This window comes from Meriones unguiculatus, chromosome 5 (assembly GCF_030254825.1).
Source record: "Meriones unguiculatus strain TT.TT164.6M chromosome 5, Bangor_MerUng_6.1, whole genome shotgun sequence".
Classification (NCBI taxonomy): domain Eukaryota; kingdom Metazoa; phylum Chordata; class Mammalia; order Rodentia; family Muridae; genus Meriones; species Meriones unguiculatus.
The window spans coordinates 15,153,528-15,181,383 of NC_083353.1; the positions used below are offsets into that span (position 1 = coordinate 15,153,528).

General features: G+C 40.1%; 1 gene segment (V, D, J or C); it reads left to right on the forward strand.

Moving 5' to 3' along the window:
- Positions 1–21,949: 21,949 nt before the first annotated feature.
- Positions 21,950–22,665, forward strand: LOC132654349 (immunoglobulin kappa variable 4-1-like). The segment is given in 2 exon segments: positions 21,950–22,069; positions 22,253–22,665. Coding segments are annotated over 2 exon segments (489 nt in total).
- Positions 22,666–27,856: the final 5,191 nt, after the last annotated feature.

Sequence of the window (27,856 nt, forward strand, 5' to 3'; positions counted from 1 at the left end):
GCCTTTACCCTTAACCCTGAGGATTTCCTCTGGTAGTGCCACAGGTGCTGTGCTTATTGTGTGACAGCCACTGCCACCTCCAGGGTAAACAGCAGTCTGGGGCCCAGGGAGGTTGCTCTTAGGAATTAACACCTCTGCAGAGTGGGGCCATCAGCAGCCCTTAGCTGCAACAGTGACTGAAGTATAAGGCCCAAGGCTGCTCTGGTGAGGTCTCAGACAAAGCTCAGTTGCTCCTGTGATGTGGGACCAGACTCTGCTGTTCTGGAATATTGTGCCTATCCTTTATCTGGGAATGTGTTAATGTGTGGCCAAGATACAACTAATCTCACAACTGAGGAAGCTAACTACTATTTCTTTCTTTTTTTTTTTTTACTTTAAAAAATTTTTTAAAATAAAAAACATTCTTTTTAGAGATATATAAGTATTTTCCTTCTTTTATTTACTGTATTTTCATTATCATGTGTACACTGTTTTTTTTTTTAATGAAAGCATGGTTTCAATAAAGACTTTCATTTTTTGGACCTCTTAATCAATGCCTAACATACTGTTTCAAATAATTTCTACAGTTTCTAGATACAGTTATCATTTCAGTGACTTTACCCCATGCAGATCAAATGATTTTTATAATGTAGGTAGTTTTTTTTTTTTTTTCCATATCTTGCTCATTCTGGAGAAGTTTCATTAAGGTACTTTTCATCTAGGCAAGAAATTTTTTATTAATTACAGTTCATTTACTTTGTACCCCATCTGTAGCCTCCTCCCTGATCTTTTCCCAATTTTTTATTAAACTTTTATTAATTACACTTTATTCCTTTTGTATCCTCCCCATAAGTCCCTCCCTCCTCCCCTCCTGGTCCCCCCCTCCCCCCTTTCTGCATGCATGCCTCTCCCCAAGTCCACTGATAGGGGAGGTCCTCCTCTCCTCCTTTCTGATTTTTTTTTTCTTCTCAATGCAGTTTATTCAGGAACCTTGAACAATCTCTGACCCTGGGGAAAGCCAGCCTACAGCTTAAAGTAGCCTCTGGGTAGCCAACCCCAGTGTGCCTCGTGGGCAATGCAGATAGGTCCACATACATGGAAGCAAGCCAGATCCTCGGCCTTAGCCAAATGTGGAGTTGTTCGTGACAGAGAGCACTCACCATCGGGAAGGTGGAAGGCGGAAACCAGCTCCATCTTTAAGGCATAGCATTCCGCAGCTCTCTACAGTTCCCCCTTTTTGTTTTAGATGCATCAGGCAAGAGTAGAGGTCTGATCTCTGATATTAGAAATAAATTGGGACTTTGTACAGATGTTCATTTAGGTGTCATCCACCCAAAGAGCATCAGACCCGTCCGATACCTTTTTCTCAGAGGCGGGACCTGGGGCATCAACCCGCATGCAATCAGACATGCTCTTCTCTGGGTCCAAAGCAGCTGACCCTGAGTGCAGTGCTTAGCCATTTTTGTCTTTCTGCTTCTGAGATATTTCACTCAGAATGATCTTTTCTAGATCCTACTATTTGCCTGCAAATTTCATATTTTCCTTTTTTTAAATTGCTGTGTAGTATTCCATTGTGTAAATGTACCAAATTTCTGTATCCATTCCTCAACTCAGGGACATCTGGGTTATTTCCAGCTTCTGGCTATTACAAATAAAGCGGCTACAAACATGGTTGTTTAAATGTCCATGTTATATTCTTGAGCATCTTTTGGATATATGCCTAGCAGTGGTGTAACTGATTCTTGAGGTAGCACTGTTACTAACTGTTAAAAAAGTGACAGTTATTTCCAAAGTGGTTGTACAAGTTTACATACCCACCAGTAATAAAGTAGGGTTTCTGTTTCTCTACGTGCTCTCCAGCATGTGTTGTCACTTGAGTTTTTGATCTTAGCCATTCTGATGTGTGTAAGGTGAGATCTCAGGGTCATTTTGATTTGCATGTCCCTGATGACTAAGTATGTTGAGTACTTCTTTAAGTTTTTTTTTTTTATAATTAAATTTGTTTATTTATTTTCCTTTTTATTTTCTTTTTTTATTAATTACACTTTATTCACTCTGTTTCCCCCTATAAACCCCTCTCTCCTTTCCTCCCAGTCCTACCCTCCCTCCCCTTGTTCATGCCTACTCCTCCCCAAGTCCACTGATAGGGGAGGTCCTACTGTCCTTCCTTCTGAATTTAGTCTATCAGATCACATCAGGAATGGCTGCATTGTCATCTACTATGTCCTGGTAAGGCTGCGCTCCACACAGGGAGAGGTGCTCAAAGAGCAGTCCAATCAGATTATGTCAGAGGTTATTCTTCTTCCCATTACTGTGTAACACACTTGGACACTAAGCTGCCATGGACTATATCTGTGCAGGGGTTCTAAGTTATCTCCATGCCTGGTACTTCCTTGGAGTATGAGTCTCTGGGAAGACCCCTGTGTTCAAATATTCTGGTTCTGTTGCTCTCCTTGTGGGGTTCCTGTCCTCTCCAGATATTACTATGTCCCACTTTTTACATAAGATTCCCTGCATTTTGCCCAACAGTTGGCCATAAGTCTAAGTATCTGTTTGATAGTCTGCAGAGCAGAGCCTGTCAGAGGCCCTGTGTAGCAGGTTCCTAGGTTGTTTCCTGTTTTTTTCTTCTAATGATATGCATCCTCTTTGCCTTTCTGGATGGGGATTGAGCATTTTAGTCAGGGTCCTCTCTCTGGATTAGTTTCTTTAAGATGTACAGATTTTAGTAGGTTTATGCTATTTTATATATTTATATGAGTGAGTATATGCTGTGTGTGTCTTTCTGCTTTTGGGACAGCTCACACAGGATGAACCTCTCCAGGTCCCACCATTTATCTGCAAATTTCATGATTTCCTTATTTTTCATTGCAGAGTAATACTCCATTGTGTGGATGTACCACAATTTCTGTATCAATTCTTCAGTTGAGGGGCATCTGGGCTGTTTCCAGCTTCTGGCTACTACAAATAAAGCTGCTACAAACATGGTTGCGGAAATGTCATTATTGTGTACTTGAGCGCCTTTTGGATATATGCCTAGGAGTGGTATAGCTGGATCTTCGCAAAGCACTATTTCTAGTTGTCTGAGAAAGCCCCAGATTGATTTCCAGAGTGGTTGTACGAGTTTACATTTTCAGCAGCAGTGGAGGTGGGTTCCCCTTTCTCCACAACCTCTCCATGATGTCTTGTCACTTGAGTTTTTAATCTTGGCCATTCTCATAGGTATAAGGTGAAATCTGAGGGTCGTTTTGATTTGCATTTCCCTAATGGCTAATGAGGTTGAGCATTTCTTTAAGCGTTTCTCTGCCATTCAATATTCCTCTACAGAGAGTTCTCTGTTTAGCTCTGTTCATTCAGGCAACTTAATGGCTCACTTAAAAACCCTAGAAAATGAAGAAGCAGACACACCAAAAAGGAGTAGACAGCTGGAAATAATCAAATTCAGGGCGGAAAACAATCAATTAGAAACAAATAAAACAATTCAAAGAATCAATGAAACCCAGAGCTGGTTCTTTGAGAAAATCAATAAGATATACAAACCCTTAGCCAAGCTAACTAAAAGGCAGAGAAACACCATCCAAATCAACAAAATCAGAAATGAAAGGTGGACATAACTTCAAACACTGGGGAAATCCAAACAATCATTAGGACTTACTTCAAAAGTCTATATGCCACAAAATTTGGAAATCTAAATGGAATGGACAATTTTATTGATCGATTCTACTTACCAAAGCTGAATCAGGACCAGGTACATCAATTAAATAGTCCTATATCCCCCAAGGAAATAGAAGTGGTCACCGAAAATCTCCAATCCAAAAAAAGCCCAGGACCAGATGGTTTCAGTGCAGAATTCTGCCAGACCTTCAAAGAAGAGCTAACTCCAGTTCTTTTCAAACTATTCCACAAAATAGAATCAGAAGGATCATTACCAAACTCATTCTATGAAGCCACAGTTATCTTGGTACCTAAACCTCACAAAGACCGCAAAAAGAAAGAGAATTTCAGGCCAATCTCCCTCATGAACATTGATGCAAAAAATAGTCAACATAATACTTGCAAAGCAAATAAAAGAACACATCAAAGATATCATCCACTACGACCAAGTAGGCTTCAACCCAGGCATGCAGGGGTGGTCCAATATATGGAAATCCATCAATGTGATCCACCACATTAACAAACTGAAAGAAAAAATCCACATGATAATCTCCCTACATGCTGAGAAAGCTTTTGACAACATCCAACATCCATTCATATTTAAAGTATTGGAGAGATCAGGGATACAAGGCACATATGTAAATATAGTAAAGGTGATATAAAAGCAAACCTATAGCCAACATCAAACTGAAAGGAGAGAAAATTAAAGCAATCCCACTGATATTAGGGACAAGACAAGGCTGCCCACTCTCTCCATATCTCTTCAACATAGTTCTGGAAGTCCTTGCTAGAGCAATAAGACAGTTGAAGGAGATCAAGGGGATAAAAATTGGAAAGGAAGAAGTCAAAGTATCACTATTCGCAGATGATATGATATGATAGTATACGTGAGTGACCCAAAAAACTCTACCAGGGAACTCCTACAGCTGATAAACACCTTCAGCAATGTGGCTGGATACAAAATTAACTAAAAAAATCAGTAGCCCTTCTGTATACAAAAGACAAAAGGGCTGAGAAAGAAATTAGGGAAACAACATCATTCACAATAGTCCCACAGGGCATAAAGTAACTTGTTTTGACTAACCAAGCAAGTAAAAAACTTGTATGTAAAAACTTCCCAGTCTCTGAATAAAGAATTAGAAGAAGATATCAGAAGTTGGAAAGATCTTCCATGCTCATGGCTCGGCAGGATTAACATAGTAAAAATGGCCATCTTACTAAAAGCAATCTACAGATTCAATGCAATTCCCATCAAATCACCAACACAATTCTTTACAGACCTAGAAAGAAAAATTCTCAACTTCATATGGAATAACAAGAAACCCAGAATTGCTAAAACAATCCTCTACAATAAAAGATCTTCTGGAGGTATCTCCATCCCTGATCTTAAGCTGTACTATAGAGCAACAGTTATAAAAACTGCATGGTATTGGCATAGAAACAGAATGGTGGATCAATGGAACTGAACAGAGGACCCAGAAATAAACCCACACACTTATGGACACCTGATCTTTGACAAAGATACCAAAACCATACAATGGAAAAAGATAGCATCCTCAACAAATGGTGCTGGTCTAACTGGATGTCTACATGTAGAAAAATGAAAATAGATACATACTTATCACTCTGTACAAAACTGAAATCCAAGTGGATCAAAGACCTCAATATAAAACCAGACAGATTAAATCGGTTAGAAACAAAAAAAGTGGGGAAGAGCCTTGAACTCATTGGCACAGGAGACAACTTCTTGAATAGAACACCAACAGCACATGCTCTAAGAGCAACAATCAATAAATGGGACCTCATGAAACTGAAAAGCTTCTGTAAAGCAAAGGAGACCTTCATCAAAACAAAATGACTGCCTACAGATTGGGAAAGAATCTTCAACACCCCTTTAGACAGAGGGCTAATATCCAAACTATATAAAGAACTAAAGAAGCTGAAAAGCAGCAAACCAAGCATTTATTTAAGTTTATCTGCCATTTGATGTTCCTCTATTGATAATTCTATTTAGCTCTGTACCCCCTTTTTTGATTGGGTTACTTGATAGGTTGCTGTTAACTTCTTAAGTTCTTTATATTTGCACTCTATCAGCTATAGTGTTGGTGAAGATCCTTTCCCAAACTGTAGGCAGTTATTTTGTTCTGATTGACATTGTCCTTTGATTTATAGAAGTGTTTCAGTTTCATGAGGTCCCGTTTATTGATTGTTGATCTTAGAGCCTGTGCTGGAGTGTTCTGTTCAGGAAGTTGTCTCCTGTGCCAATGATTTCAAGGCTCTTCCCCACTTTATCTTCTAAAAGGTTTAGTTTTTCTATTTTTATATTGAAGTTTTTGATCCACTTGGAATTTAGTTTTGTGCAGTGTGATAAGTATGGATCTATTTGCATTTTGCTACATGTAGACAGTTAGACCAGCACCATTTGTTGAAAATGCTATCTTTTTTTTTCCATTGTATGGTTTTGGTATCTTTATAAAAAATCAGGTGTCCATAAGTGTGTGGGTTTATTTCTGGCTCTTCTATTTGGTTCTATTGATCCACCATTCTATTTTTATGCCAGTACCATGCAGTTTTTATAACTGTTTCTCTATATTACAGCTTGAGATCTGGGATCGAGATAACTCCAAAAGATCTTTTATTTTAGAGGATTGTTTTAGCGATTCTGGGTTTCTTGTTATTCCATATGAAGTTGAGAATTTTTCTTCCAATATCTGTATAGAATTATTTTGGTAATTTTATGGGAATTGCATTGAATCTGTAGATTGCATTTGGTAAGGTGGCCATTTTTCTATGTTAATCCTGCCGGGCCATGAGCATGGGAAATCTTTCCATCTTCTGATATCTTCTATTTCTTTCTTCACAGACTGGAAATTTTTTCATACAAGTCTTTGATTTGCTTGGTTAGTGTTACACCACGGTACTTTATGTCCTTTGTGGCTATTGTGAAGGTTGTTTTTCCCCTAATTTCTTTCTCATCCCTTTTGGCTTTTGTAAACAGGAGGGCTACTGATATTTTTGAGTTAATTTTGTACTCAGTCAATTTGCTGAAGTTTTTTTTTTTTTTTTTTCAGCTGTAGTAGTTCCCTGGAGTACCCTGGGTTCTTCAACAAAGCAACCTAAGCAAGCCCTGAGGAGGAATCCAGTAAGCAGCACTTCTCCATGGCCTCTGCTCAGCTTCTGTCTCTGGGTTCCTTCTCTTTTTGAATCCCAGCCCTGACTTCCCTCAGTAATGGACTATTATCTGGAAGTGTAAGAAGAATAAAATTTCCCATCCTTTACATTGCTTTTGGGCATGATGTTTTATCATAGCAATAGTAATCCTAAATAAGACATACCCTTTACCCTCCTCTTTCTCTCTGTTTTATGGTTCATTGACCAGATATTTCCTTCCCTCACCTACTTCCCCCTCTATAAACCAACTACAGTTGTGTTCATGTTGATATAATTATTTTAAAAATATAATGAGAGGGTACTTGTAATCATATTGTTTCTAAGCTGTATGTTCACCTCTACTTCTTCCTTATGGATCGCATACAACTCTGAATTCTCCCTATCTGTTCTCAAATGTAGATACCTGTTAACCTCCCTCTATACTAAAGATTGTGTGTTGACAGACTCTGCCTTTAGGATTTTATCTCATATATATGGGTAAATTTACCATTTATGAAGGAGAAATCCAAGGCCCAATTTAAACAATATGCTATATAATGCCATCTATGTATTCCCTAAAAACAAACTGATAAATTGCTTTGGAGGCCATGGACACAGGAGGGCATGACATTTTATAGATGAGCTCCAATAGTTCGTTTTATGTGTGTCTTCTTAAAGGTAAAATATATTCCTGATGTACTTTGCCTTTTTATTAGTTATTTTTCTATTGTTGTGATAAACAATTTATGATCAAAACAAAGTTTTTGTTCCTCAATCTCTTTAATTTTTATTTATTATTTATTATAATTTATAGACTTTGCATGCCAGCTGTGTCCCCCTTGTCTCTTTACAATCCTACCCTCCCTCGATCTTCTCCCCTTATGCTCCTCCACTAATTCACTGATAGTGGAGGTCCTCCTCCCCTTCTATCTGACTCTAGCCTATCAGAGTCTGATAGACTCTATCAGGCCTCATCAGGACTGGCTGCATTGTCTTCCTCTGCAGTCTGCCATGGCTACACACATGTACTGATGTCAGAGACAGCTCCTGGTGCCCTTACTAGGGAATCCCCTTAATTATGGGCTGTATCTTAACAGGAGTTTTATGTCCTCTCTAAGCAATGATCCTAGGTTGTGGTATCTCTGCAGGGCCCCCAGGACCTAAATTTGAGCTTTGTTGGCCTTCTCCAAAGCAACTTTAAAAAAGGTTGTATTGGGGCTTTCAGAGAATTAGAATCCATGATAGCAGAATGAAGGCAGCAGGCTGCAGACCTAGGAGTAGCTGGAGAAAAATTGGGAGCTCAATCTCAAATTCTATGTATATACTTAGATATTTATGTATGTATGTAAGATATGTATGTATGTATGTATGTATGTATGTATGTGTACCGTGTGTGTGCCATGACTGGAAGTATAAATGGCTGAGAACCAGCAAACAATTGCTTGGAATCAAATGTGAGTCCTTTACAAGAGAAGCAAATGTTCTTAGCTGCTGACCTGATTCTCTATCCCCGAACATTTATGTTTTAATGTTTGTCCTCCTTTTTATTCTCCATCTGTTCTCTCCTCTCCATATTTCCAATCCCTCTCCAATCCAGAATTCCATCTTCTCTTCATCTTCTCATTTTTTTCCGTTTTTCTCTCCTCTTTTCTTTTCCTATCTTTCTTTACTTTGTTGTTTTGTTTTTTATTTTTAATAGTTTTAAACTTTATTTTTATTTTTAATTAATTAATTTATTACAATGTATTAACATTGTATCCCCACTGTAGCTGCCTTTTTACTTTCCTCTAGTCCCACCCAACCTATTTCTTTTCTCTTTTTACCCTTTCCCTAGTCCCCTGATAGGGGAGGACCTCCTACCGTTCTATCTGACCCTAGCCTATGAGGTATCACCAGGGCTGGCTGCATCATCTTCCTCTGTGGCCTTGCCAGCCTGCACTCCCTAGGTGGAGGTGATCAAAGACCCAGGTACTGAGTTCTTCTCAGAGACAGCCCCTTCTCTCATAACTAGGGAACCCATTTGGAGACTGAGCAGTATATGTGCTTCCTCTGAGCAGGGGATCTAGGTCCTCTCCATCCATGGTACTTGGTTGGAGTATTAGTCTCTGCACAACACCTTGGGCCCCGGGTTTTAGATCTATTGGTCTCCTTGGAATTCTTGTCATCTCCTGGTCTTACTATCTCCCTCTTCCATAAGATTTCTGGAACTCTGCCCAAAGTTTAGCTATGAATTTCAGTGATTGCTTCAGACCCTGAGATTTCACCTCACAAACATCAGAATGGCCAAGATCAAAAATTCAAGGGATGACATATGCTGGAAAGTTTGTAGAAAAAGAGGAACCATCCTCTACTGTTGGTGGGAATATAAACTTGTACAAACACTTTGGAAATCAATGTGGTGCTTTCTCAGAAAATTAGGTATAGCATTAGCTCAAGGCCCAGCTATACCACTCCTGGGCATATACCCAAAAGGTGACCCAACATTAAATAAAGACATTTGCTCAACTTTCTTCATAACAACTTTATTTGTAATAGCTAGAATCCAGAAACAACCTAGATGTCCCTCAATGGAGGAATGGACACTGACAGTGTGGTACATTTACACGATGGAATACTATTCAGCAGTTATAAACAGAGAAATCATGAAATTTGCAGGCAAATGTGGTAACTAGAAAAAGATCATCCTGAGTGAGATAACTGAGAAGCAGAAAGACAGTACAAGCCAGTCCATCTGCTCATAATTTATAAACCAGGCCTTTACATTGAGAACTGAAAAGCATCAGACAACTTGTACCACCAAGATGGAGTCACAGACTCAGGTCTTCATATTCCTGCTCCTCTGGATTTATGGTGAGACATTAAAGACTATTGGTATATCATCAAAATATTTCATTTGTAGAGAAATAGAAATTTACTAAAGGAATACAATAGTATGCAAGCAATGCCTTTAGAAAAGCTATTTTTGATCCCAACATTTGTATCAGGATCTCTGTGTGTGTTAATTGATGTACTCATTGTCTATTTCTTCTTGCAGGTGCTGAGGGGAACATTGTGATGACCCACTCTCCCAAATTCATGCCCACATCTATAAGAGACAGGATCACTCTAAGTTTCAAGTCCAGTCAGAATGTGGGTAGTTTTGTAGCTTGGTACCTACAGAAATCAGGGCAGCCTCCTAAGCCACTAATCTACTTTGCGTCCCATCAATACACTGGAGTCCTTGATCAGTTCACAGGGAGTAAATCTGGGACAAATTATACTTTCACCATCAGCATTGTGCAGGCTGAAGACCTGGCAGTTTATTACTGTCAGAATGGCTTCAGTACTCCTCCCACAGTGCTTCAGCCTCCAACACAAACCTCTTTGAGTATCTCACCAGCTATCTACACCACCCATCTCTGGGGCTTGTATATTTCCCCCTTCTGCCTGACATCTTCTATGCATGGCTAATTGATGCAATGTTCAGTAGAAAATTAATAAAGTGTTGGCTTCCATTATTTTACAGTTTTGGCAACACAGGTGTGTATAGATAAAAAGTTAGAAGGTACAATAAGTGGTTTAGAAGTTGTGGTGTTGCACTGAGAGGATACAGTACAAACAAGAAGCTTCAGTGATGTTTACAGTGTTGTGGTGGATTTAGATATCTCTACATTAGGCTTTTGGATATAATGAATCTGTATAAAAATGGATAGAATTTATAATCATTTACAAAGAATACATGATCATGAGATTACTAGTTTAAATGTATGTATCCACAAGCAATTAGTTACTGACTTGGCCAGTGGTCATCTTGCATTCAATTCCTTCGGAGTTGACCAAACATTTATTATACAAGCTGCAAAGAATAAATCCCTTACTAACAATCAGCATTCATTCAGTAATATACTTAGACTCTTTGTGCTAATTAATCTTGAAAATATTAGGACACATTTGCTATTTTACCAGATCTTGGAGACTCATTGCTATTCAAATACATGTTCATACATCCAACATTAAAAATTTTAAAAAGGAGCTTGTTAAAGGCCAGAAAGACCCAATTCTCTCTCAGAGCCCCTCAACAAAAGACAATGAGCATATTAGTTCTGTGTTGCTGTACAAGGTATACTTGACAAGTTCCAGTCTGAATATGTATCTTCTCAGTTCCTCCTTCTGTGCTTCTTCCACTTGACATCTCACCATCCCTGACCCTTACATCCTCAGGTATAAGGTTTCATTTTTTGACAACTGGGCTTTCTCCCCTGAAGGGCCATGGATGTCAGTGCTAGGGCAGTTGTGACTGAGGCATCTTGTATTTTCTTTGCCAAGAGTTTCTCATTTAGCTCTCTTCTCACCTTGAACATGCAACTCTGTTTAAATAGTATCAAAGATGCTACGCTTCTTAATAATATTGCTAGACCTAGTCATAAGCTTATGCAAGCCTTCCTGGTCCCATAATTTTCTTGTGTCTTCTTATGTCCTCCTTCTGTGCTTCTTCCACTTGACAACTCACAATTCCTGACCCTAAGCCTTCAGGTTTATGTCACTGTGAAATGTTTTTCTTTCTCTGTCTACTGTTATTAATAAGTTTGTTGAGTACAGTAGTGTTGCCTGGAACCTGTGGTCACTTGGAGTTTGTAAGAGATCCTTACAGGATCTTTGTTTTAGGGGCTTTACTGAGAAATCAGGTGTTATTTTTATGGTCTTGCTCTATGTGTGACTTTGTCATTCCCCCTTGAATCCTTTAATTATCCTCCCCCCATATATGTTGAGTGTTTTGATTACTATGTGTTGTGGAAAATCTTTTTTATTCTACTTAGTATTCTGTATGGTCTTGTACATTGCTTGACAGGTATGTCATTGTTTAGATTAGAGAAATATTGTATGACTTTGTTGAAAGTGTTTTCTGTGCTTTTGATCTGATTGTTTTGTTTCCTTCTGATAGATGACAAACAGGGAAACAGCCCTCAACATATCCCATAGGAAATTTGTATGTATGTATGACATTCATCTCTTCCCAAGTGCATGTGCCTGTGGGATATTGATTTGGAAAACGGATACCAGGATAGCTAAAACAATTGTGTACAATAAAAGAAAGGGAGGTGTCACCATTCCTGATTTCAAGTAGTATTACAGAATCATACTTATAAAACTGCATGGCATTTGCATAAAAGACACATTGATCAATAGAATAAAATTGAATACGTAGACATAAATTAAGGCTGGTATATATATCATATTCTTAAAAAAACCCCAAAACTACAGATTGGAAAACAACATCTTCAATAAATGGTGCAGGTCAAACTGGATGTCTGCATGTAGAAGAATGAAAATAGATCCACACTTATCATCCTGCACAATACTCAAGTCAGTGTGTCTGAAAGACCTCATCATAAACCAGATACACTGAGCCTGATGGAAGACAACCTAGGAAATAGCCTTCAAAACATTCCATAGGAGATGATTGTCTGAGCAGAATGGTTACAACACAGGCAGTAAGATTAACAGTTGATAAATGGGATCTCAAGAAAGACAAAAAAAAAATTAAGCAAAGAAACACTGTCAGTTATTAAGGAAGCCACATATAGAATAGGAAAAGATCCATATCCATATGATTTATGGCCAACATATGCAAAAAATTAAGAAATAGACATCAACCAACCACGCAGGGGAAATATAATCAGGAGGAGTCTCTGATCCAGGGTAGGTGGGTAAAGCAGGTTTGGGAGAGTTGTTGTTCAGGTCCCAATCTCTGTGGGATGCCTTTTCAGTCTTTCAAAACAGTGGTAAACTGCTCAATACCAGGCTGAAAGTCTGCAATAATGATGGCGAATTTTATCCCAGATCTTGTGCCAATGAACCTGGTGGGGACTCCTCTAATCTTGACTGAAGTGTGGTAAATGAGGGCCTTGATGATCTATCCTGGACTCTGTTGGTCCCAGGACAATGCTTTCCATCAGTGTTCAGGAGGCTCTGACTGTCCCTGCAGGTGATAGAGACTTTCTCTCCCGGAGAAACCTGAAGGGACTCTGCTGACTGGGTGAGCATGATCTGCCCATTAGAAGCTGTAATCAGAGGCACAGGGGATACAGAGACTGTGTGAGATGTTAGAGCAGAGGTTCCCACTATCAGGAGGCCCGGACCTGCCAGACCTGTGCTGCAAATGGCTTTTACTCCATAGCAATCTCGAGGTCAAAATCATCTTGGCTTGTTATTTCAGTTGTGGCACATAGGAGGAGAAGGAGTGGGGCTGCCACCATCTTGCTGCCTATCAAGCTTCTGAGAATGCTCTGGCCTAACAAAAGGCTACATTTGTAATTCCTGATCACAGGGAGGGTCCAGTGAGATATGTTAATGCAAACTCAATGAGGATGAAGGCTGAGCAAAGGTATGGAGGGCTGTGGTAACCCTGTATCTGATGTTAACCTCAACTTTACATCTACTGCCTGCCTTTACCCTTACCCCTGGGTCTTGAGGTAGCACTGTTCCTAACTGTTTAAGAAAGTGACAGATTGATTTCCAAAGTTTACACACCCACCAGTAATGGAGAAGTGTTCCTCTTTCTTCAAATGCTCTCCAGCATGTGTTGTCACTTGAGTTTTTGATCTTAGCCATTTTGATGGGTGTAAGGTGAAAACTCAGGGTCATTTTGATTTGCATTTCTCTGATGAGTAAGGATGTTGAGCATTTCTTTAAGTTTTTCTGCCATTTGATGTTCCACTATTGAGGATTCTCTTTTTAGGGCTGTTCCTCCTTTTTTGATTGGTTTACTTGGTATGCTGCTGTTTAACTTCTTAAGTTCTTTATATAGTCTGGATATTCACCCTCTCTCAGATATAGGGTTGGTGAATATCCTTTCCCAATCTGTAGGCTGTCATTTTGTTCTGACAATGTCCTTTGCTTTTTAGAAGCTTTTGAGTTTTATGAGGTCCCATTTATTTATTGTTGATCTTAGAGCCTGTGTTGTTGGTGTTCTGTTAGGAAGTTGTTTCCTATGCCAATGATTTCAAGGCTCTTCCCCACTTTATCTTCTAACAGATTTTGTGTGTCTGTTTTTATATTGAGGTCTTTGATCCACTTGGATTTTAGTTTTGTGCAGAGTGATAAGTATAGATCTATTTGCATTTTTCTACATGTAGACATACAGTTAGTTCAGCACCGTTTGTTGAAGATGCTATCTTTTTTCCATTGTATGATTTTGGCATCTTTGTTAAAAATCAGGTGTCCATAAGTATGTGGGTTTATTTTTAGGTCTTCTATTTCTTTCCATTGATCCACTGTTCTGTTTATATTCCAGTACCATGCAGTTTTTACTACTGTTGCTCTATAGTACAGCTTGAGAATAGGGATAGAGATACCTCCAGAAGACCTTCTATTGTAGAGGATTCTTTTAGCAATTCTGGATTTCTCGGTATTCAATATGAAGTTGAAAATGTTTCTTCCAAGGTTTGAATAGAATTGTGTTGGTAATTTGATGGGAATTGCATTGAATCTGTAGATTGCTTTAAGTAAGATGGCCATTTTTCACTATGTTAATCCTGCCAAGCCATGAGCATGGGAGATCTTTCCATCTTCTGATATCTTCTTCTATTTCTTTCTTCAGAGAGTTGAATTATTTTTTATATAATTCTTCCTTATACAGGAGAGCTACTTTTTTCTTTTTGTTTTTAGTAGATTTTATATTCAGCCACTTTGCTGAAGGGTTTTTTCAGCTGTAGCTGTTCCTCGGTAGAATTTTTGGGGTCACTCTTGTATACTATCATATCATCTGCAAAAAGTGATACTTTTACTTCTTACTTTTCGAACTGAATCGCCTGGATCTCCTTTACTTGTCTTATTGCTCTTGCAAGGACTTCAGGTACTTTGTTAAAAAGGTATGGAGAAAGAGGGCATCCTTGCCTTGTCCCTGATTCTGGTGGGATTGCTTTAAGTTTCTCTTCATTTAGTTTGATGTTGGCTATTGGCTTGCTGTATATAGCCTTTACGATGCTTAGCTAAGTGCCTTGCATCCCTGCTCTCTCCAGGACTTTAAACATAAATGAATATTGGATTTTATCAAATGCTTTTTCAGCATTGAGGAGATTATCATGTGGTCTTTTTCTTTCAATTTATTTATTTATTTTTTTTCCAATGCTGTTTATTCAGGAACCTTGAACAATCATCTGACCCTGGGGAAAGCCAGCCCACAGCTTAAATAGCCTCTGGGTAGCCAACCCCAGCATGCCATGTGGGCAATGCAGTTAGGTCCACATACATGGAAGCAAGCCAGATCTTTGGCCTTAGCCAAATGTGGAATTGTTCGTGACAGAGAGCACTCACCATCGGGAAGGTGGAGGGCGGAAACCAGCTCCATCTTTAAGGCACAGCATTCCGCAGCTCTCTACAGTTCCCCGTTTTTGTTTTAGATGCATCAGGCAAGAGTAGAGGTCTGATCTCTGATATTAGAAATAAATTGGGACTTTGTACCCATGTTCATTTAGGTGTCATCCACCCAAAGAGCATCAGACCCGTCCCATACCTTTTTCTCAGAGGCGGGACCTGGGGCATCAACCCGCATGCAACCAGACATGCTCTTCTCTGGGTCCAAAGCTGCTGACCCTGAGTGCAGTGCTTAGCCTCCCATCCTGAGCGTAATATTTTAGCTTTTTTTTTTTCAATGCAGTTTATTCAGGAACCTTGAACAATCATCTGACCCTGGGGAAAGCCAGCCCACAGCTTAAATAGCCTCTGGGTAGCCAACCCAGGCGTGCCACGTGGGCAATGCAGATAGGTCTACATACATGGAAGCAAGCCAGATCCTCAGCCTTAGCCAAATGTGGAATTGTTCGTGACAGAGAGCACTCACCATCGGGAAGGTGGAAGGCGGAAACCAGCTCCATCTTTAAGGCATAGCATTCCGCAGCTCTCCACAGTTCCCCCTTTTTGTTTTAGACGCATCAGGCAAGAGTAGAGGTCTGATCTCTGATATTAGAAATAAATTGGGACTTTGTACCAATGTTCATTTAGGTGTCATCCACCCAAAGAGCATCAGACCCGTCCCATACCTTTTTCTCAGAGGCGGGACCTGGGGCATCAACCCGCATGCAACCAGACATGCTCTTCTCTGGGTCCAAAGCTGCTGACCCTGAGTGCAGTGCTTAGCCTCCCATCCTGAGCGTAATATTTTAGCTTTTTTTTTTTCAATGCAGTTTATTCAGGAACCTTGAACAATCATCTGACCCTGGGGAAAGCCAGCCCACAGCTTAAATAGCCTCTGGGTAGCCAACCCAGGCGTGCCACGGGGGCAATGCAGATAGGTCTACATACATGGAAGCAAGCCAGATCCTCAGCCTTAGCCAAATGTGGAATTGTTCGTGACAGAGAGCACTCACCATCGGGAAGGTGGAAGGCGGAAACCAGCTCCATCTTTAAGGCATAGCATTCCGCAGCTCTCCACAGTTCCCCCTTTTTGTTTTAGACGCATCAGGCAAGAGTAGAGGTCTGATCTCTGATATTAGAAATAAATTGGGACTTTGTACCAATGTTCATTTAGGTGTCATCCACCCAAAGAGCATCAGACCCGTCCCATACCTTTTTCTCAGAGGCGGGACCTGGGGCATCAACCCGCATGCAACCAGACATGCTCTTCTCTGGGTTGAAAGCGGCTGACCCTGAGTGCAGTGCTTGCCTCGCATCCTGAGCGTAACATTTTAGCTTTTTATGGTAGCCAACCATGCTTGGGGAGACTGTCCTGCTTCAATGGCTGTAAAGGCCTGAATGGTCATGGCTGCATTACGCTGTTGTGAGACTCTAATCTTGCATTTTTACCACAGGCAAACCAAGGAGACCAACACCAGAAGGCCTGCTAATGCTCCCATGCCCGCCCATTCCTTCAGATGATTCATGGCTGCAGCAATTCATGGTGATAATCCTGTGGCTAGTCCTGCGTCCACTCTGGTAGAATTTGTCGTAACAATGGCCACTCTCAGCTGCTCCATCATAGTATCGAATTCTTCAGTCCAATTACCTAAAATATAGCTAGACAATTGTTTAGACACATTTGTAGCACAGAAAAAATTCTCATATTGTATGCTAGTGACACAAAGTTCAGCGTACTTCCATTGACAGCCAAGTTGAGCGATTTGCCATAGGGTATCAATTTGGTCCTGCACGAGGTCAATCCTCTGATTGAACACCATCAAGCCTCCTTTTAGTTGAGCATTAATTCCATTTTGTACATCTAAGGCATGAGCTAAATTGGCTAAAAGATTATTCACTTTACACCCATGAGAATGGCCAAGATCAGAAACTCAAGTGACAACACATGCTGGAGAGGTTGTGGAGAAAGAGGAACCCTTCTCCACTGCTGGTGGGAATGTAAACTTGTACAACCACTCTGGAAATCAATCTGGCATTTTCTCAGACAACTAGGAATAGCGCTTCCTCAAGATCCAGCCATACCACTCCTGGGCATATATCCAAAAGAGGCTCAAGTACACAAAAAGGACATTTGCACAACCATGTTTGTAGCAGCTTTATTTGTAATAGCTAGAAGCTGGAAACAACCCAGATGCCCCTCACCTGAAGAATGGATGCAGAAATTGTGGTACATCTACACAATGGAATATTACTCAGCAATGAAAAATAAGGAAATCATGAAATTTGCAGGTAAATGGTGGGATCTGGAAAGGATCATCCTGAGTGAGTTGTCCCAGAAGCAAAGAGACACACATGATATATACTCACTCATATAGACGTACAACATAGGACAAACCCACTAAAACCTGTTCATCTAAAGAAACTAAGCAAGAGAGAGGACCCTAACTAAAATGTCCAATCCCCATCCTGAAAGGCAAAGAGGATGGACATCAGAAGAAGAAGAAAACAGGAAACAACCTAGGAACCTACCACAGAGGGCCTCTGAAAGCCTCTGCCCTACAGACTATCAAAGCAGATGCTGAGCCTGATGGGCAACTGTTGGGCAGAGTGAATGGAATTTTATGTAAGAACTGGGAAATAGTAAGAGCTGGAGAGGACAGGATCTTCACAAGGAGAGCAACAGAACAAGAAAATTTGAACACAGGGAACATCCCAGAGACTCATACTCCAACCAAAGACTATTCTTGGAGGTAACCCAGAACCCCTGCACAGATGTAGCCCAGGGCAGTTCAGAGTCCAATTGGGTTACATAGTAATGTGAAGAGGGACTGCCTCTGACATAAACTGACTGGCCTGCTCTTTAGTCACCTCCTCCTGAGGGGGAGCAGCCTTACCAGGCCATAGTAGAAGACAATGCAGTCACTTTTGATGTAAACTGATGGACTAAGATCAGAAAGGAGAGGAGAACCTCCCCTATCAGTGGACTTGGGGAGTGGCATGCAAGCAGAGGGAGGAGGGAGGGTGGGATTGTGAGGGGAGGAGGGAAGGGCTTATGGGGGGATGCAGAATGAATAAAGTGTAATTGATGAAAAATTAAAAAAAAAAGGGAAAAATAATTTAAGAACCTTAAAGGTCTTTCAAAAGTGGAGGAAAACATGGAGTTAGTCAATTTACATGGAGCACGTCTTGCCCCTGGGTGCAATGGTCTCCTGAACCTACTCAGACCTCGGACTCCACCACTGCTAGTTCTAGAACTGATGCAGGATGTTCCAACGAGGGGGTTAAGGCTTCTCATAATATTTCCTATAAACCCACACCTATTTGTTTATATCCCCCATTTTTATTCATTATTAGCCAGAGAGAACCAAGTAATTGTGGTAATGATACTTGCTTTTTTGCCCAATGCTGGAATGCTAGTGAATTTAGGTATTCCCTAGTTACTCGCATGCCTCGCTGGGTGCCTGTGCCCATTGATGCCCCTCACGCTATGACTCTCTTCAGACAGAAAAGGGATCTTGGAACTATAGCCACCATTGTTACTGCCATCTCATTGGCGGCTGTTGGAGCTACCACCGCGGCATTAGCCATGAGTCATACTGTGCAGACTGCTCAGACCCTGAATAATTCTTTCAATTTATTTAAGTGGTGGATTACATTGATGGATTTTCCGTATATTGAACTACTCCTGCATGCCTGGGATGAAGCTTACTTAGTCATAGTGAATGATATCTTTGATATGTTCTTGGATTTGGTTTGTGAGTATTTTATTGAACATTTTTGCATGACAGTTCATAAAGAGAGATTAGCCTGAAAGTCTCTTTCTTTGTTGGGTCTTTGTGAAGTTTAGTTATTAAAGTGAATGTGGCTTCATAGAATGAATTTAGGAATGTTGCTTCTGATTCTGTTTTGTGGAATAGTTTGAAGAGTATTAGGATTAGCTCTTCTTTGAAGATGTGGTAGAATTCTGCACTGAAATCATCTGGTCCTGTGCTTTTTTTCTTTTTTTTTTTTTTTTTGATGGGAGACTGGTGATGATGATAGCTTCTATTTCCTTAGGGGATATAGGACTGTTTATTTGATTTATCTGTTATTGATTCAGCTTTGGCAAGTGGAATAGTTGAAGAAAATTGTCTATTTTATTTGATTTTCCAATTTTGTGGCATATAGGCTTTTGAAGTACGACCTGATGATTGTTTCGATTTCCTCAATATCTGTTGTTATGGACCCCTTTTCATTTCTAATTTTGTTGATTTGATTGGTGTCTTTTTCCTTTTAGTTAGTTTGGCTAAGGGTTTATCTATCTTATTGGTTTTCTCAAAGAACCAGCTCTTGGTTTAATTGATTCCTTGAATTGTTTTATGTGTTTCTATTTTATTGATTGCAGCCCTGATTTTGATGGTTTCTAGCAGTCTACTCCTCTTGGGTATGTTTGCTTCCTTTTTTTTTTTTTTTTTTTTTTTGCTAGGGGCTTTCAGGTGCTTTAATTAGCTTGTATGAGATATTTCAAATTTCTTCTTGAAGGCACTTGGTGCAATGAACTTTCCTTTTAGCACTGCTTCCATTGTGTCCCATAAGTTTGTGTATGCTGTGCCTTCATTTTCATTGAATTCTAGGAAGTCTTTCATTTCCTCCTTTATTTTTTCCCTGACACAGACTAAAGGGCTGGAAAAAGCTTTTCCAAGAAAATAGAACCAATGAAGCAATTTTGGGTTGCCTTGTTAATACCTAATAAAATGGACTTTCAACTAAAATTAATCAAAAGATATGGAGAACGATAGGTTATTGTCACGAAAGAAAAAATCCCCCAGGAGGACATCAAAATCCTGACCATCTATGCCCTAAATGCAAGGGCACAACACTCACATTCAGAAAAGAAACATTCTTCTCTCTGTCCAAGGATCAGTGAGCCTTTCCTTACTTATCTAGACTTGAAAGTCTAGGAGAGCTTTCAAGGGCCAGTGGGTACTTTATTCTTTTATGGGAGATACTACTTTGAGACAAGTTTAAATAATTATTTCCCACCACTTTTACCTATCTTGATAGCATGATTTCAAAGGTGATTTGACAGAAAATATTCTTGCTTTTATGCCTGTGTTCACTGGCATAATCAGTAGTTTGGAAGCAACTAAAATTTTTTCTCTTCATATCTTTAAATAGATAATCTTTACATTTCAATAATGGTCTTATTTTTCTTTACTGAACTTCTGATTTACTTATGAATAAATATTACCTGTATATAAAATTTGTGTGTGTCTGAGTTATTTATTAAAACTGAAAGCACTCACAGAAATCACAAGGAATTATGCTATGTAAGTGTACACTTGAGCTAGGCGAGAATTCATTAAATTTTTGGCTGACCCTGAATCTGCAATCAATGAAACTGATGCATATTCACCTGACTAAATCCATCAGTCTTCATGTGTACTGCATATTAACAGAACACACATGGGTAGCAGCAGAGCCTCAGAGAGCACCTCCCTCGTCATCTTGTACTTGTTGAAAAATTAACTGTTCTGGCCTATACTCATTACACATAATGTTGAACTTCATGAAAACAATTTTCTTTCCAGATTATGCTATACAATCCTAGTTATGCCCAATACTAATGATATTTTATGTCAAAGCAATATAAACTAGAATCATCTGAAAAGGACAAACCTCAATTGAGAAATTGCCTTAGTACTACTGGGTACTGGGCAAGCCTGTAAGGAATTTTCTTAATTAGCAATTGATGGGGGAAGATGCAGTTCATTGAAGGTGATTCCAGCCACTGATGGTGACCCTGGGTTCTGCAACAGAGCAGCCTAAGGAAGCCATGTGGAGGAAACCAGTAAGCAGCACTCCTCTATGGCCTCTGCTCAGCTTCTGCCTCTGGGTTCCTTCTCTGTTTGAATCCCAGCCCTGACTTTCCTCAGTGATGGATTGTTACCTGGAAGTATAAGAAGAATAAAATTTCTCATCCTTTTAAGTTGCTTTTTGTCATGATGTTTTATCATAATAATAATAGTAATCCTAAAGAAGAGATACTCTTTATCCTTCTCTTTCTCTTTGTTCCATGTTTTATTTAGCACAAGTTTCCTTTCCACATTGAGTTTCCCTTCTATAATAATACTACAATAGTGTTCATGTTTTTTTAATTATCTTTAAAATACAGGATTCATAAATGAGAGGCTACATGTAATGGTTTTGTTACTAAGTTGTATGTCACCTCTGCCTGTTTCTCACGGATCAGAAAACACTCTGAATTCTCCCTATCTGCTCTCCAATCTAGAGTCCCAGAAAACTCACTCAGTACTTTTTTACAACAGAAACACATGCTTCTTACCCACTGATCTGGCACTCTACCGCCAAAACTTTCTGTTTTAATGTTTATCCTCCTTTATCTTCTCCATTCCTCCTGTTCTCTCTACATTTCCCATCCCTCCCCAGTCCAAAATTCCCTCTTCTTCTCTCCACCCTACTCCTTCCTTCCTTTCTCTCACCTCCTCTTCTGCTTTCCCTTGTTTCTTTCTGCTGTTCTTGATGAGGATGAATACTGTTTCCTCAGGATTGTGATCAAAGGTTTTTCTAGTATTATTTCTGTAAAATTCACTTGCTATAAAGGGTTTTGATTTTTAATGGAAGTCTGTCATGAGTGCATCTTGATATTTGTGATTTGAGAACTCTAAGTTGGTCCTTGAGCTTCTATGTTGACTTTTTTCCCCAGTGGTTGCTTACTTGCTTTGATGATATTTTTGGGTGTAGATTTAACCTCGATACTCTCACACAATATAACCCAGGCTTAATACTTTCTCATTTGATGACTACTTTGCATAGGTCTGTACAAGCCAGCACAGCTGCCCATATTTTATAAACCAGAACTTTGCTGTGAGAACTGAAATGCTTCAGACAAGCAGTGGAATCAAGATGCAGTCTCAGACTCAGGTCTTCATATTCCTGCTCCTCTGGATGTCTGGTGAGATATTAAAGAGTATTAGCATGCCATCAAAATAGTTCATTTTTAGGGGAACAGCTATTTAGTATAGGTATCCAATAATATGCAGGCACTTCCACTAGAAAAGGCATTTTTGTCCCCAACATTGTATCAAGAATTCTTTGTGTGTATATATGTATACTCATTGTCTATTTCTGGTTGCAGGTGCTGAGGGGAACATTGTGATGACCCAGTCTCCCGAATTCATCTCCACATCTATAGGAGACAGGATCACCCTAAGCTGCAAGTCCAGTCAGAGTGTGAATAAGTATATAGCTTGGTACCAACAGAAATCTGGGCAGCCCCCTAAACCACTAATCTACTATGTATCCACTCGGCACACTGGGGTCCCTGATCGCTTCACAGGGAGTGGATCTGGGACAGATTTCACTCTCAGCATCAGCAATGTGCAGGCTGAAGACCTGGCAATTTATTACTGTCAGCACTATGACAATACTCCTCCCACAGTGCTTCAGCCTCCAACACAAACCTCCTTGAGAGTTTCACCAGCTGCCTGTACCACAAACACCCCTGGGCCTGCACACTTCCCCCTTCTGCCTGAGATCTGCTATGCATGACTAATCGATGCAACCTTCAGTAGAAAGTTAATAAAGTGATGGCCTCCATTTGTCCATAGTGTTTGCAACACAGGTGCTTATTGTTAAAAAGTGAGAAGCTAAGTTAAGGGATTTGATGTTGTGGTGTTGCACTGAGAGGATACAGTACAAGCCAGAAACATCAGTGAAGGTTACAGTGTCATGTTGGGTTTAGAGATCTCCTTGTTAAGCCTTCAAGCAATAACAAATCTGTATAAAAATTTGATAGACTTTCAAATCATTTACAAACAATACAGAGCCATGAGATTATTAGTTTAGATTAAGAATTGTCAAGCAATTGGTTTTTGACCTGGGTAGTGTTCATCTTGTATTCAATTATTTCAGAGTTGTCCAAAGATTTATTATACAAGCTGCAAGAATTAAATCCCTTTAAGAACTGTAAGAGTTCATTCATACACTATTTGTGCTAATTAATCTTTGAAAATATTAGGACACATTTGCTGATTTATGGGATCTTGCAGTCTCAGCTATTCAAATACATGTACATACATCTGGTATTAAAAATTTAAAAAGGAAACCATGGAGCATGTTGGGAGACAGATAGACCCAATGCTCTCTCTGAGGTCTCCAAGAAAGGACAAAGAGAATTTTTGTTCTGTGTTTTTGTCCAAGATTTTCTTGACAAGGTCCAGTCTGAACTTTGGGCCTGAGCCTTGAACCAGTTAAGGTTTCAGCCCTTGGGAACTGGGCTTTGTTCTCTGAAGGGCAGTTGTGACTGAGGCATCCTGTGTTTTCTTTGTTAACAGTGTCTGATTTAGCTCTCTTCTCACATGGATCCAACACCTCCATTCAATAATATAGAAGATGCTACACTTCTTAATAAACTTTCTTGACATAGTCATCAACTTATGCAAGTTTTCCTTGTCCCAACTTTTAATTTTGTCTTCTTAATTCTGTGCTTCTTCCACTTGACATATGACCATTCCTGACCCTTACAACTGCAGAGTCATGTCACTGTGGAATGTTTTTCTTCCTCTGTCTATTGTTATTGATAGATTTGTTGAGTATAGTAGTTTTGTCTGGAACCTATGGTCCCTCAGAGTTTGTAGAATATCATTACAGGACCTTTGTTTTAGGGACTCCACTGAGAAATCAGGTGTTATTTTAATGGTCCTGCTCTATATGTGATTTTGTCCTTTCTTTTTCAAACCTTTAATAACCCTCCCCCAATATGTTGAGCGTTGTTATCTTTTTTTATTAATTACAGTTAATTCACTTTGTGTCCCCCCCCCTTAGCTCCCTCCTACCTCTCCTCCCAATCTCAGCCTCCCTCCACCTTCTCCATCCATGCCCCTCCCACAGTCTACTGAGAGCGGAGGTCTTCTTCCCCTTCCTTCTGATCCTAGTCTTTCAGGTCTCATCAGGAGTGGCTGCATTGTCTTTCTCTGTGACCTGTTAAGGTTGCTCCCTCTTCAAGGGGAGGTGATCAAAGAGTAGGCCTTTCAGTTATTGTCAGAGACAGTTCTTGTTCCCATTACTTGGACACTGAAATGTCATGGGATATATCTGTGCAGGGGTTCTAGGTTATCTCATGAATGGTCCTTGGTTGGAGTATCAGTCTCAGAGAAGACCCCTGTACTCCTAAAGAACCAGTCATGAAGAATGACTCTGGCTAAGATGCTTAAGCCCCATTCAGAAAAGCAAAGAGGATAGAACTCAGAAGAAGGAGAAAATAGGGAACAGGACAGGAGACTACCACAGAGGGCCTCTGCAAGGCTCTATCCTGCAGGGTATCAAAGCAGATGCTGAGACTTAAAGCCAAACTTTGGGCAGAGTGCAGGGAATCTTATGCAAGAAGTGGAAAATACTAAGACCTGGAGAGTACAAGAGCTGCACAAGGAGAACAACAGAACGTTGAGAGTTTTGATTGCTATGTGTTGTGGGAAATTTTTTTTTGTTTCAGTCTATTTGGTATTCTATATGGGTCTTATATATTGTTTGACAGGTTTCTCATTGTTTAGAGTAGAGGAATACTGTTCTGATTTTGTTGAAAGTATTATCTGTGCTTTTAGCCTGATTGCTTTCTTTCCTCTATCCATACTTTTCATAGGGTTGGTCTTTTGACAGTGTACCCATGTTTTGTGTCGGGATATTGTTTTAGACATAGTGGTTTCTTTGAGAAAGTTCCTTAATCTACCTTGTCTTCAAGACCTGTAATTCTCTCTTGATTGTTTTGTATTCTGATGGTAAGTCTTAACTCATTTTTTAAATTTAAATTTATTTTTTATAATTATTCACTTTTCATTCCAGTTATAAAACCCTCCCTTGTCGCCTCTAGGTTCCACCCTCCCTTGTTTATTTCCTCTATTCTCTTCCTCTATTTCTGAGAAAGGGAGAGTCCTCCACCCCTACCATTTGATCTCAGCCTATGAAGTCCCATTAAGACTACCATCATCTTTTTCTCTTTGGTCTGGCAATGCCCCCTACCAAGGGGAAGTGATCAAAGAGCTGGCTACAGAGTCTACGTTAGAGAGAGCCTCTGCTCCCCTTACTAGGGAGCCCACATGGAGACAGAGGTGCCCATAGGCTACTTCTGAGCAGGTGGTCTTTTTCCTTTTTATGCATGGTCCTTGGTTGGTGCTTCAGTCTCTGAAGGCCTCCTTGGACTCAAATTCGTGCATTTTGTTGGTCTTCTTACAGAGCTCCTTTTTATTCTGGTTCCTTCAGTTCCTCCACTCTTTCCTATGACTTCCTGTCCTCTGACCAAAGTGTCTGTGAGTCTTAGCATATGCTTTAATCCTATGCTGGGTGGAGTCTTTCAGAGGACATTTATGACAGGCTCCCATCCTGTTTCTTCTCTTCAACCATTTCCAGTGTCTATTATATTTGCCCTTCTGGATGAGATTTAAGCATCCTCCCTAGGGTCCTCCTTTTTATTTATCTTCTTTAGGTATGAGTAGTGTATTATGATTCTCGTATATTGCTTTTCTTTCTTTTTCTTTGTGCTTGCTCTTTTTTTCTATGTATGTATGTATATAGTTATTTATTTCCACTTATTCATTATGTATCCCAATTGAAGCCCCCCTCTCAAGTCTTCCCAGTCCCACTCTACCTCTGCCTTCCTCCATATGCCTTTCTTCTTGTCTACTGAAAGGTAGAGTTCTGCTCCTCTGCCATCTCCCCATATTTATCAAGTCTGATCAGGACTGCCTGGATCCACTTTGTTGGTGGCCTAAAAGGCTGTATCTTCAGGGCCAAGTCATCAAAAAGCAGGCAATAAAACTCATGTCAGAGGCAGCTCTTGCTCCCTTACTCAAGAATCCCACATGGACATATAGCTACCAATCACCCACATCTTAGCAGGTGGTCTTTGTCCTCCCCAGGTACAGTTCTTTGTGAGTGCATTAGTCTCTGCAGGACATCCTGGGCTCAGGTTCTTTGCTTTGTTGGTCTCCTTGTGGGGTTCCTGTCTCCTTTGTGTGCTTCTCTTCCCCTACTTCTTTCATAAGACCCACTGTTCTCTGAACAAAATTTGGTTGTGATTTTAGGCATCTGCTTCAATTCCCTTTTGGATAGAGCCTTTTAGAGGACCCCCTAGAGTTTTTATTTTCTCATTTTAGAGCTTTCTGGTTAGCTGTTAATTTCCTTGTTTAACATGTTTCAAATTTATTTTTATGAAGGCACTTATTGCTACGATCTTTCCTCTTAGTACTGCTTTCACTGTGTCCAATAAGTCTGGGTAAGTTGTGACTTCATTTTCATTGAATTCTAGGTAAATTCTTTTGTGTTTGGGTGTAAGGTTCTGTAAGTGTCTTCTAGGTCCATTTGATTCATGACCTCTGTTAGAGACATTGTTTCTTTGTTTAATTTCTGTTTTGTTGACTTGTTCTTTGTTGAGAGTGGGGTTGTTGAATTCTCCCACTATGAATGTGTGGTGATCTATGTGTGGTTTAAGTTTTATTAATGTTTCTTTTGCAAATGTGGGTGCCTTTGTAGTTGAGGCATAGATGTTTAGGATTATGATATCTTCCTGTTGGAATTTTCCCTTGACGTGTATGGAGTGTCCTTGTGTATCTCTTTTTATTAATTTTGGCTGAAAGGCTATTTAATCAGATATTAGAATGACTACTGCTTGCTTCTTGTTTCCATTTGCTTGGAAAATTGTCTTCCAGCTCTTTACTTTCAGGTAATGTCTATCTTTGTGAGTCTTATTTACGCAATCATTCTGTTAGTCTGTGTCCTTTTTTTTTGGAGAATTGAGTCCATTGATGTTGAGAGGGATTAATGATCAGTGGCTGTTAGATACTTTGATTTTAATGTTGGCTGTGGTAGTAAGTTTGTGTTGCTTTGGCTACTTTTTGTTTTGCTGTAATGAGGTTAATTATTTCCTGTGTTTTTTTTTTGAAAGTAGTTAGTTTTCTTGGGATGTCTTCCCCAAACCATTCTTTTTTCAAGTTGCTGTTCCTTATTTTTTCTTCTGATTATTTTCTGGAATATGGGCTACACCATTTAAGAAAATGACGCCTCACTCTCCCCACCCTCTTTTCTTACTTACTCATCGACCTTTAGTGAAGGATAAGGTCACATTGGCCCCTTCCCCTTGCATGAGGAAATGGTGATGGGTCAACTCTGTTGCACATTGCTACTGTGGCAGTTTTCTCATGAATGCAATGGGCAAGTTATTCACAAATACCAAGATGTGGTGCTAGGAGGACAATATTTCTGACCAGCAGCACAGTAGGGACTACACAGTAAACAACAGATCGAACTCTTTACCCTAAAACAACAACCATCATATTTCCCAGGTGGGAGCAAACCCCACGGTGTGGGAATCAATCAGGTTCAGGTCACCCATCTAAACCGCAGAGGATTTCCTTGGTCCTAGCAGGCACTTGGTCATCAGCCCAGAGCTGCATGCCTGAAGGCTCTGACACCACCCCGGACTGAACTGTGGGCTCCACAAACATCAGAGATTGGGATTTCCAGGCGAGAGAAAACGCCACTGTGAAGGAAGCAATGGGGAATGAGCTCAGGTCACCCAGACAACCCCTGGAAAAGGAACCTGGTATTAGGAGGGTTCTCAGCTGCCAGCCCAGAGACCTGCCTGCATGCCTAAAGCACCATCCAAGATAGAACTGTGGGCTCCTGGGCACCAGAGACTGAGTTTCTCTGTCAGCAGGAAACCCTGTATTTGAGACAAACAACAGGTCTG